Raw genomic sequence first — 13,188 nt, forward strand, 5'->3', positions numbered from 1 at the left:
ACCAGAATTTTTGTGTCTCCTGCATGCAATGGTGTTTTAATTGTATAGGTAAAGCTTTTTAAAGAGCTTTAACAACTTTTGCATTTTTCCACTTACAAGTTTTCTTCATTTAAGCATTTTAGGGTTAAAGAAATAACCATTAAATGTACTGCTCAGCTACAGAAGTACTGCATGTTTTTTTCCTCAGTGATTCATTTCAATATATTTTCCCTGAAAGCATGACACAAAGATAACTTCAATCAGCACTTATCAGCTGGCCAACTACCACCTTCAAAAATTCTCTTGTTCCATATTGTTCTATATGATCAAAATAATGGCTTACTAAATTTATTTATTACCTAATACCATGCTGAAAATCAGAAAAAAAAAAATACACATGTAAATGAATATTTAATTTTAACATATCAAATCTGAAAGTTGAATACCATCATAACTTTGCACTATAAGATGTACACATGATGCATCTTGGATTTGTATGTATACTGATATGCTAACACAATAAATACTTATATATTTTAACATATGTTTGGATATGCTTAAAAAGTCATGAGCAAAGTAAAACAAGAATTACAGGGCAAATCAATCTGTTATTAAACAAACATAAATTTATTATTGCTTTAAAAACAAATTAAGACTCCTCCCAACTCCATTCTAAGTTCTGACCCAGACACTTGAAACACAATGGCAGCATTTATACAGAAAAAAACCCACAGTGGTTTTAGTTACTGTGTTTTAAAATACTAGAGTAATATAGTGTCTCAGTAAGTAAAACCAAATATTAAAACCCAATATTAAATGTTTCAAGATGACTCATTTCTAATACAGCATGATGCTTACAATTTCTTTCTTTTAACCTTATGACAAATTTTATATCATTACTTCCAAAACACCACATTCACATACCCTTAGGGTGAGGAAAAAAAAAGGAAAAAAGATAACATCTCGCTACACTTAAGAAACTGGGAATTCAATGCGCGTTACTAATTCCTACTATATCATCTAACAAGACTCCCATTAGGATTTTGCAAAAGAAAACTGCAGAAAAGACTGTCCAGAAAAAGAAAATCCTAACCATAACTACATACAGAAAGTTTCACTCCAATCAACTTTACTAGTTATATTCAGCAAAAAAAGTAAGACAAATTTTATGACAAGTATAGTAATAAGACTAAATAATTTTTACATTTAATAAGGGGGCATATATTTTCTCTCCAGCAACCGTTTAAAAAAAATATTCCTCCAAACTTAGGCCAAAGCAGAATGTCACAGTGTTGTGACCTCAAAGCATGTGAAGTGTGAGTGCCCTGTGTGCCCATTAAACCTGCACTCAGCAAGCTGTGCTCATCCTGGCCACTTTATTGCCCAGGTTTCCCCCTCCAGTTTCTACAAATATCTACAGGGCTGAAACTGTAGCAGGAGAGCCAGAAACCTGCCATCTCCCCTGCAATTATTCTCTATCTCCAGAAAAATATGTGTATTATTTAGACGAAAATTCTGTAAAACAGGAGCACCATGCACATCCTGCTTAAACAGGACAGTATGCAGAACTGAACTGCTCCAGAAGCTAAAGAGACTTCGTACCAAAAACTAATAGAGCATATAGAAATTTTGAAATCATAGTTTCCTAAACAGTACCTTCGCAAAAAATAAATAGGTTGAAGTTTCATTTACAGCCATCTCATCCTCAAAGCAGTCTGTAACTTTAGAAACACTTTTACATCACATTGCATGACTCAATTTGGACTTCAGTATTTGCATGTGTGATCAGCACATGAACAAGTCTGACAGATGTACAGGTAACAAAGTAAGCCACAGGAAAATAGGGATTGCAGCCATACTCTTACTGTGAATTTGGGTAACATACTGCAGCTGTAGGATATGCATATGCAAAAAACCAAATACCCCTTTATTACAATGGGTACTGTTACTATGTTGTACATTGAAGTTCAAATTCTACTGCTCAAAAAAGGTATGATTCTCTTTAAGAAAGACAGCTTTTGAAAATGAGCACTGTGAACTGTTGAAGAGAGACCCCCAAAGGGATTTCAGCATTATTTTACCGCACATATCTGAGCTGTTTGGTTTCTTCATTTTTTTTAAAACCAGTTCTGTATTTCTCATTTTTCTAGTACACTTAATTAGTTATACCCATACTACAACATGTGTTATAGTCCTCTAGGTTGACTCTGTCACATTCCTTATGGAACAGTTCTAGGCCCATGCATTTTACAATCTCGTTTAAACCTGAATTCAGTTGTCTGGAAGAAACAATTGGAAGAAAGAGGTAAGCAAGGATAAGCATAACAGTGAAACATCAAGTATCTGTTTTTTAAAAAAATATCTTATGGTAACAAAAAAGCTTGTCTCTCATATTAATTAAAGTTATTAAGCACAAAATCTAGTGTAAAAATACTCCACAGCCTTTATTCCCAACTCTTCTCATGGGTACATGATTAAGCAAAAAATAAAAGTAACTACTTTTATGAAAACATCCTCAAAATTCAGAGAACCCATTACACCATTATCTGTATACTCTTTAGAGTAAATAAATCGTTGTACAGTAAGACACAAAACAGTATTCCGAGGAGGAAAAAGTCACACTAATTCAAGGTAAATGGTTTTTGTTGCTCTTTAAGATTCTAAAAAAAGAAAATCTGAACTTCTGGAGATTGCTGTCATTAAAACTTTTGCTATACCCTGTATGTTTTCATAAGACTTCTGTCAAGCTATAATTAACAGACAAGGCTGTTTATTTTCAGTCATGCAGCCAGAGACTTTAGTAATTTCTTTATCTATGCACACATGTAAGAAAGTGAAGGCTGTACAATGAACTTGACAAACATTCATGTTGTTCAATACAGATGAGTCACTGCTGACTTGTTATTAATAGATTTTTTTTTTAAATGTCTATAATAAAGTTCTACAAATAACAACCACAACAAGTCTAATGCAATTTCCACATTACTCCAAATTCAGATGCAGGTTTTAGCTCACCTTCCAGCAAGTGATGTTTTCCTCCAGCAGTGTTACAGAAAGGGTTCAATAGTCACACTCTGCAAAGCATGTGGGACCACCAAAAATGGAAAACAAGCATGCCCTTCTGGCAGCCACCATCGTGATGTACAAGCAACAGAGTAACTAAAAGCCTGCATTTCAGAAAACTCTAATATTCTTGATGCATTTTGCATGAAAGACTATGCTATAAAATGGTGTCTAGTAATTTACAAAGTGGCAACAGATCTAATTATGAGAACCATGCTGTGTGTGTTTGGTGAAAGATCCCCACGTTTTAGTTTTTGGTGCTAATTCAATACTTTTTACAAACACTCAATCCATTTAAAACACCAAAAAAGAGACACATTTGGTAAAGTGATTAGTTCAGACTCCAAGTACAGACAAAAGACAGAGAAGAGTCTCGAGACTGAGGTATAAAATTACAGATAAGTACCAAATACACTCAGCAATTTCTTAGCAGAAAACATCATAGGGATTTTAAACAGATGACATTTGCATTTGCAGTAGTTAGACTGACAGAACAGATGTACTAAAACCCATTAAAAAAAAGCGCCTAAATCTGAAAGACTTGTCATGGTTTGTTAGGGCCACGATTTGCACATCTGCAAAATGAGCTCAATGATGTCTCCCAGAAACAAAAGCCCATTTTCAGAAAGAAAATGAAGAACATTCATGCTGTGAAAAAAGTGAGGGAGCTGTTATAGTCTACCTAATAATTACTTGGGTTTTGAAAGTGAGTAGAAAAATGTATATAAAAATAGTAAATGGTTATTTTAAGATTATTCTATTTGTTTGCCTAGTCTAGTTTCAATAACCATCACGATAATGTGATAAAGACAATATTACTGCCACAAGGCCTTGTATAGTTTCAAAATCTGGAATAGCTGCAAATTTGATGATGACGCATTTATCTTCCACTCTGGACTTAATATTATTCAGGAGCTTACTTATATGGACAACTTTCAGAAGAAAATTACTTACAGCTACACATTATTTACAGTGTTCAGAATTTTCTTGATCAACCAAAAAATAGTATATAGAAAGAAGCTTTTGAGAAGGTATTTCTTCCCTGTTCATCAGTCAAAAAATAGCTATGAGAAACAGAGAAGTTTTCAAGCAGACTTCTGGATGGCAATATACTAGTTTACATCATAAATACAGACAGAGAATATGATAAACAGCTGATTGCCCACATAAGCTTTTATGGTATGTGTTACAATGCCCAGAATAAGAACAAGGTCACAACAGAAGACTTGAACCTGGGAAACAAATTACTACTTGTGAAATTGCTCAGAAAGGCAAGAGCAGCCATACTGAAACATACTGGACAAAATCATACTGAGAAAGCTGACTGAATAGTTTCATTCAGACACTCAAATATTGCTGTAAAAACAAAGACTAACGTGGATATGCAGCACAGTTGGGAGGACACAGTGGCTGAATCCACTTTGCTCCCAGTCACACTATTTTACCCAGAAGCCGCCTGTCTAAACATCTGAGCAGATGCAGCCTGGCTGCCACTGCAACAAAAGAGACAAAAGTCAGGGCAGATCAAAAGAAACACAACACAGTCCCTGCTGAATCCCCTCAAATCCTTAAAAACAAAATTAAGAGGTGGCCAAGGAAGCTGCTGAAGCTACCGTTTGTTGGCTTGACTCCTTGTAAAGCAACAGGGAAGAAGAGAGGCTCCCTGAAGACAGCTGTCCCAAAGGACCATATAACACCTTCGTTCAATTTGGACAGTATCTTCAGGCATTCAGCAGTTGTCTGTAATTGCCGAGCAACTAAGATTTGAGTTCACACCCGAGTGATTAATCCCCTTCCAATCTTGTGGTTTATTTTCCTCTGCACTCATTTACTTCTGGTCCTTGATTTCCTTTTTCCAACTGCATGTAATTATGTATCTACATATGCTGAAAAATCAATACTTGATTACCACTAAAAGTAGAAGAGGCTAGGACAGGCTTACTAGTAGGTCTGATTTTAAAGGAGAAGAGAAAAATAGTGCAAAACCCATAACTTTCTGCCTGACAGATCTGCTGCTCTCCCCTCTGGCAGCTTTCAGATGATACTGGAAAGCTCAGAAGTTTCCAGTATGAATTATGAGACAATCTCAAGTGAACAGCAGCAGCCACCCACAACTAATATTACACTTCTATCTCAGAACACAAACGAGGAGACAAACCCAGCTTTTCCTCAGCATTATGCTGTTTCCCAAAACAGAAAGCCATAGTGTTTCAGCCTCGCTGTCAACTTCCCTACTTTTTTATTCATCCAGATTTTTGTTTTACAATTCCCTTATCAAGTGGCGGTAACAGGGAAAGGTTTATATAAACTTTGATGAACAACATAATCACAAACGAGAAAGGTAAGAGAATATATTATGAGAATATAGTATCAACAACAGCAAACAAGAAATTTGGAAAACATCATCAGTCTAAGGATTTTTTTAATGGTTATATATATTCCCATAACTGATTATTCAAGCAACTACAGAATATGACATTCAGATACCAGGTTTCTTTAACCAAAATATATTCTAAACTGTTTGGTTTTATCAGCAAAAGTAAATTTTAAGGGAATAAGTTTCAAAACTTGGAGATAATTAAAGCAGTCTTGCTCCTTTTGCAACTACAAACATCACCTTTCAGAAATATAATTTATGATGAATCTTGAAAGTTGAGATCAATTGAAAAATTTTGATATAATGACACCACAATTAAAAGACTTTCTGATATAAGACTAAATTGGTCTCTGGATTAAATTCACTAAGCAGCAATTTCTGAAGATCCTGTATTTAGTTGCAAACACATTGAAATTAATATCTCATGCAGGAATCAGTCTTGCAAATAGTCCCTCCAGACGACTGTATTAGTCCCTAAAGACTATGGACTAGGGCAGTAGTCCCTAGTCCCTACAGACTATGTATAAATTGTACAGGACCACCTTCTAAATTAATCAGCACGTCTTCATTTCCATTACTCCATTGCTCTCTCAAATAAATCCTCAGTAAATAAATCTATATATACACAAATATCTGTAGATCAGCTACTGACCAATCAACTGCACAACAGTATTTTTCTGAATATTTGAATTTACTGAAATTTCAGTGCGAAAAAAGTGCAAAATATCAAAGAAGGAGTTTCTAAAAAAAGCATAGAACAAGACTTCTGTAGTTCAGTTTTTCAGCCTCATGGATTTGTGTTTCTGACTTTATATTCTATACATTTTCATAATCTTCATAATAAACCAAAAATGTCATCAACCTGGCTGGGGAGAGTGGCTCAAAAACCCCAGTGTTGCATATCAAAAGACTGCACTAGAGCATCAATGTTAATTTTTAAAGTTAATTTCTAGGGTTCCTGCCTGAAGAAAGAGTTCTCAAAGACAAGAAAAAAGTGACACGTCTAACTTCACAGTCTCAGAGGGACTAGAATGCTCCATTCTTTTAAAAGTGGGTTTCAACACAAAAAGTAATTACTTTGGAGAATTCTAGCTTCTCTGTAAGGCATTCTGTACTCAGCGGGATATAAAAAAATCCTCACCCTCAGAAGGAGATACCTCTGCAATCACTCCCAGCTCTCCAGAGGAAGGAAAGGCATTTGCTCCTTATTCTGGGAGAAGAATGTCCCAGAGTCTTTTGTTGGCCTGACTGAGAAAAGAAAGATTCAGGAATCACTCTGGTATCTTTGGGGTTCCAAAACCAAAATGATGAGATGGCTCATTCTTTTCCTTTTTCCCTTCATTTTTCACTTCCTGTACTTCATTTTTATTTGCTTAGGTGTTTGAACTGAAGTTTTTAAGCGCTTAACTGATAACCATATAATTTCTTGATGGTGGCTTTACTCCTACAGCAAGTCAGCCTATACAATTATTGGTTTAATAGAGTTTTAAGTGAAGATACTATCAAAGCAGATGTCATGTTTTAGAGATGAAAGCGCCATTTGGAATCTACTGCTAAGACCCTGTACATTTTGCATAGGAAGCTCCTAGATGACTTTATGACCCTAGCAATAGAGAAAGGAGATATAAGGGGTTCTACTTGTTTTATTTTTCCTTTTTGATAAATGGAAGATGGAAATAATCCCTTTTGGCTATTTAAGTAGTTCAAACACATATTTAATATTAGCTATACTGGCTCTGGAGTTGTCTGCAGCATTGTTAAGTCCTGGCAAACTTTGTACTGAGATCTTTATGGGAATATCTGTATGGGAATGTAATAGCTGGCTGCTGCCATAAGAGAAGAGACTACAAATGAAGACACTATGCTTTTAAGTGAAAAAAAAAAATTCATTTTACAGATGTGCACATGTTCAAATATCCAAAACATTTTCTCTGCTTTGCATAGCTTCCTCATCCTGCTGCCATATGGTACAAAGAATTTTCCATCTTAATATTTGGAGATTGTTTTCTAACAGGAACTACGAGATAATTTGGTAGTTTCTTAATAAGCAGGATAAATAAAGGTTATTATTATTTAAAATTAAGACATCAAACCAATTATTTCTTCCTTGTTAAGTGCATTACAAAAAAGCCCATGGAAAAAGACGTATGTCACAGATTACTGTATATTCAATGACCAGCTGTTTTAAATTTGGATATTAAGTAATTCATTCTTTTCTGTGTGCAAGAGCTGAATGATTTAATAAATTCCCATATGCCCCAACATGTGCCAGCTATAGTAGGTTATCGAAAATCCAGCTGCTGTTATGATAATAGCTGCCAATGCTAAAACTACTGAAGAGAATAATGAATCAGCTTCAAGTCAACTAAGACATAAACTGACACAGTTCCCACTTAAGATACATGGGAATACAATATATCTGTTAATTAAAAACTAACACTGACCCATAGTCACATGAAAATGAAGTGCCAAGAATTCATGTGCACTGTTGAGGGTAGAAATTAATGACCAATCAACTTGTATGAAGACAAGCAGCTCCATTTCCATCAGTTGTCCTAGATGCATAGGAGTATCCTATAAACTACACATAGTTTGCAAAATAGTAACAATTTGCTTTACCTTCTTACATATAATTCCCATGCAGCTCTTGCATGACATGTTTTACATAGCTAGAATGATGTATTTTTCAATGAACATGAAAATTATGATGAATAGTTGATTCTTTTGTGTACAAGTATTTAATGCAATTAAAGAGTCAAAGGTACAAACTCCACTGCCCTTAATTCATTAAAACAAGCACACACACAAACAAAACAAAACAAAAAAAAGCAAAGCAGAATAAGAGAGAAAGTAGCCAAGCAAGGTGACAGAAATAATTCTCCAGATCCCTATTTTTAGGACAATCGGTGCAGAAATATTCATCAAAATATGTCACTATTACATTTTAAAAGCTATGAAAATACTTCCTTGGATATTAAATTATCACTTTCAGTTACAAAAGCTTTGTAGGTAATGTAGCACTCATCTTCTGGTCAGCACAAGTAAACACATTATGATACACTTTTATTTCTGACCATTAGCTCTCCTTTTAAGGGAAATAATTTTTGAATTATCCTAGAAATCATCAGTCCCATAAGTAAGATTAGATTATTACTATACTGATGTAAATGTGCATCAGCTACAGGACATAAAATACTTATAAAAAAAAAAACCAACAAAACACAACACAAACAACCCACTCACATTTGCTGGAGCTGGATCATCTCCAGTGCACAAAGTACACAGTGCTCAAAAGCCACATTAAAGAGGACTTCAATAACTTCAACTTCAAGCAGTCTATATATAGTAGTTTAAGAAATAATTTAAGAACGTATTATTTGAAAAAGATTAGGAATATATTGACAAATTAAAAGCATGTCATGCAGAGATTTAAGATGCTTATAAAAGCTCAAGCAAAGGGGCAAACCACATCAAGGGGCTTAAAGAAAACTCAAAGACTTTGAGAGCTTAAAGCAGCTCATTCTTTTTCATACCTTAATTATGAAGTTGCAAGTAATTGTGTTTTCAGCCACATGTTCTTGACATTGCAAAAAACCCAACACTGTTATTTTCTCAAATATTATTAGACTTACTTTTTTTTAAGGAAATCTACCACTTGTTTGAAGTCTGCCACGCAGTATTCTCTTTTCATGTCCATGAGCACACTGTCGGAGGCAGACTGGACCGGTATGTGCAGAAAAGCATATACTCTTGGATGACTGAGAATCTTCGCCATTTCCTAAGAGTTATTCAAAAAGAAAAAAGTTTTAAAGCATTATGAAAACAATACACAAAACTCCTTAAATTAATATATAGGTAAGTATCTGTAGTAATACTTTTGAAACCCAAACAATACTGAGTTGAAGTGGCCCAGTTTGAAACACTAGGGACAGGTGAAAATATTTCGAAGCAATTTTGTTTTAAAAGAAAATAAGAAAAATGCAATGGGATGGCATTTCGTTTGAGATAGGGATGACCTTCCCTACATAGTATTGGTTATCCAATTAAGAGAAAATTTTAGAGGCAAAGTATTGTGAAAATAAGTGCTTTCAGGCAGTGGCTGTTTTCAATTTCAAAAGATGTCAAGGGTTAGCTGCTTTCTTGTCAAAGAAGTTCTCAGATACCAATATGAGAATGTCTCTAAATTGAGTATCCTTAACGTTGGCCATCTGCTTATTAAGGTATATCTGGCCATTTGTAAACCTGCTCCAATACTGGTCTGAAACATTACCTGTATTATTTCCAGCAAGACTCCAAAAATTGAAAGTGTTTGGCTATAAAATGCATAGAATGAATCAGCGGGCAGCTAAAAGCAGAGTGACAGCTTGAAAAGAGACATGTTACACATTTTGTACAAATACAAAAGGTCAAAAAGCAAACAAAGTAAAAGTAATCACAAAATGCAAACAAACCCCAAAATCAAAGCCAAACCAAACCCCTGATGGAGGCTTGGCTGGGTGATGAAGCACGAGATGGAGAATAGAAAATGGTGGTCACATTTCTTCCATTTTTATTATTTACACAATTAAGGACATACAGTCTAGCAAGAAGGTTTAAATACTTTTAAAAGTTGAGACAAAACAGCATCTAGATTCTGTGCAGTATGGTACAATACAGCCTGTTAATCTTTACCCTGCAAAAAATACGTGAACTATGACAAAGAACCATATAACCATATTACACGCATAACCAGGTTTTCACTTAAGGTCTTCCCTTTCTCCCTGCGCAGTGAGCATACAGGACATGGCCTGGGACTGAGCACTGCACTGCCTGATCTGCTATGTGAATTCTGTACACTCCAGTCAGGCTCACCCAGACATTTCTCCTGGGTTTTTTTTGACAGCATAGATATTCTGTCTGACAACACATACTGCTGCCAGATTTAGTTGTTAAGTCGCAGCTATATACAAATTATTTTCAGATCATTAATCAGCAATATTAGTCATGCTACAATGTTGGCCTGGATTGTTCAAAGAACAGGTAACACCCCTCGTGCCTTTTAACTTTCAGGTACTCATCTTTTAAATGCACTGATTCTAAGAGCTAGAAGAAAAAATGCTCCCTCAACACACACCTTTTATCTGACAAACATATGCATCCAAAACCTGAACTCTCTCAAATCACTTTTGAAAGCTTCTAAGTTCCTATTACATTAATGTCTAAGAAGTGGTTAATCATTCAGTGGAATATCGACTACCTCAGGTATGTAAACTAAACATTACAGTAATAACTACACTGGTAATGGTGGGCATACAATTCGATGCATAGAAGGTCTGTGCATAGCGAACCTGGCTCTCGGTGGAAGCTGGAGGTAGCTGGCTTCATGAATAAAAGAGTAAAGAAAAAGCCACTATGCATCCATACAAATTTTATGTGTCCCTTTCAAATTGAACCATTTGCCTATGCCCTTACTAATTTTAGATATTTAGCTGGAATGTATTTTCAAAATGAAAGGTGCAGAGCAAGTTCTGTAAAATAAAGTAACAAAATTAGGGAAACTTTCCTTCTCTTCTAAGCTTTAGAAAATACTGTAAATGAAAACTTGTAGGAAGAATCCTAGTAGTCATCTGTAATTTTTTTTCTTATTAGTAATAAAATATGTTTCTAAAATATGAAAAATGGCAAAAGGGCTGGAACCCAAGCTATGTACCACAAGCCTATTATTCTGCTTATCTCTCAGTTCAAAGCACTTCATTCAATCTTCAAAAACAAATTTATGATATAAGAAACCAATAAAAGTCAGGTTTCATAACATGTTTCTGAATCAGCCAGGTTCTTAAAAATAACTCACCTCCAACATAGACTTTTTTTTTTTTTTCCTTTCTCATTCCTCTCAAATTTGGCATCTTCTGAATAACAGCCTCTAATATATGATTACTTTGTGAATTCTTCTTGAAGGTAATAAACTATTTATTAGTATTTCTAGCTACAAAAGTGTTATTTTATTCCAGCTTTTGTAAGGCTGAGAATCATTTGACAGGAAAAAACCCACATTTCTATTCAAAACAAACACAGGGAATATTGTTTTAAAAAATATCTAAAATTTTTTATCTAAGATTTTTTTCTTTCCCCTTTCCATTCATACTGAACAACACATACTTGTAAAGGGTTGCTTTTTAACCTTAAAATAGGGATCAATTCTTTCCATGATAGTAGCTACTTCTAAACTGTTTACAAAACTAGTCACACATTGCAGGCCAACACAAACTACTTCAAAAAAGCATAACTACCTTATATTTACCTGTGTTAAAGACACCATACATAGTAAAGAATGAGAAACTACCTTGTTTTACCACAAAGTTTTGGCTTTTAAAGTCACAAGTGAGGAAATTCTCTAGTCATATGAAAATGTTTGGTTCATTTGTCTTTCTCTCTTCTTTGCCTTAAAAAATGAAAATTTTGCTGCAAAGTATAAGAAGTGAAAACCAAATCCTAAAATGTAAAGTGTTTTCCTATGTAGAGGATCTCAAAAAACCACCCAACCAGCTGCAAATCCACTAGTTGCTTCTCTTGCTGTAACGTGCAGAATCTTGCTGGTCTTGTATTTGATCTCCTTCAGCTGGATGTGACCAAGAAAGAGCTTTCAACTACACTCCCTGTAAGAGGAACTAAACCAATAGCATTCAGCAGCCATAGTTAAACAAGACTCTAGTCAGAACTGCTTCTTCTAGTTAACCCCCATTTAAAAAGGAAATAATGCAGCTACTGCAATCACTGTTGTCAGTATCTTTCAGAATTAAGAACACAACTGTTGTAATTTTAAAAGTAATTTCCCTTGGTTATGTACCAATAGGACACAAAATACCTGGAATTAATTAACTGAACACTGCAATTGTCACTACAGGTCCCTGTATGCACTAAGAGCCATGAATCTAAGCTCAAAACCATTATTGACTGTTCCACTGCATCACTTTGTTTTAGAAAGATGCACATCAGTCACTCAATATTGAAGAACGTTCATTCTTTAGAAAGTAAATTGCTTGCCATATGTATCAATAGGTTCTTTGATTCAGATCTATGCCTTAAAATAGAGAAATATACTCAATAGGACTTCAGTGCTTAAAGCACATGTGGTATATTTTGTGTAGCTTTAGATACAGAACCAATTTCCCACCAAGTAGTTCAGGATCATAACTATTAACTTGGTGAATTTAGCAGAACACAAGTCATTAACACAAACCAAACAGAGGACAGAAATACCTGATAACCCACTGTTTCTTTGTCATTCACTTTTAAGTACCACTTAAGTACCATTCTTAAATTTATCTTTTGTAACCAGAAACTGAGTGAGCAGTTCAGAAGGAAACAGAATAATGAACTATACAGAAGTTTTGAATGATTACATCAGAAATGTGGATAATCTTCCAAACTTCATAAGTGTTCAGATATAAATATCACATTCTAACCCAGAGCTTTAACGTGAAATTGTTCCAGTCTTACCTTTTATGCTCCTTATACATAAAACTACACTGAAGCACTTTACCACAGAGGCTTGATTAAATTACAGCTATGTGCTGAACAGTCATACTTACTCAATGCTGACAAGATTTTCCCACACCACAGATTGCACACAGAATACTAGATTTCATCACTTAATAAAACTATTAGTTAATATCCCAGAGAGAACTTGAAGGACATCATGGGCTAATGCATAATTGTACTTTACAGTGTCTCAACATTTCCTGTTGTTTTTTTATAAACATATATATAATTGGGGGGGGGGGGGGGGG

General features: G+C 34.8%; 1 protein-coding gene across 1 annotated transcript in view; it reads right to left on the reverse strand.

Annotated features, from left to right (window-relative positions):
• CDKAL1 (CDK5 regulatory subunit associated protein 1 like 1) overlaps positions 1–13,188 on the reverse strand; it is a 424,112-nt gene that overhangs the window by 135,207 nt on the left and 275,717 nt on the right. The window contains exon 10 of the mRNA XM_026843118.1: positions 9,052–9,197. Within this exon, the coding sequence (XP_026698919.1) occupies positions 9,052–9,197 (146 nt within the window). The remainder of the gene's footprint in view (positions 1–9,051; positions 9,198–13,188) is intronic.

Source organism: Athene cunicularia (genome assembly GCF_003259725.1).
Source record: "Athene cunicularia isolate RWA chromosome 2 unlocalized genomic scaffold, athCun1 chr2_part1, whole genome shotgun sequence".
NCBI lineage: Eukaryota > Metazoa > Chordata > Aves > Strigiformes > Strigidae > Athene > Athene cunicularia.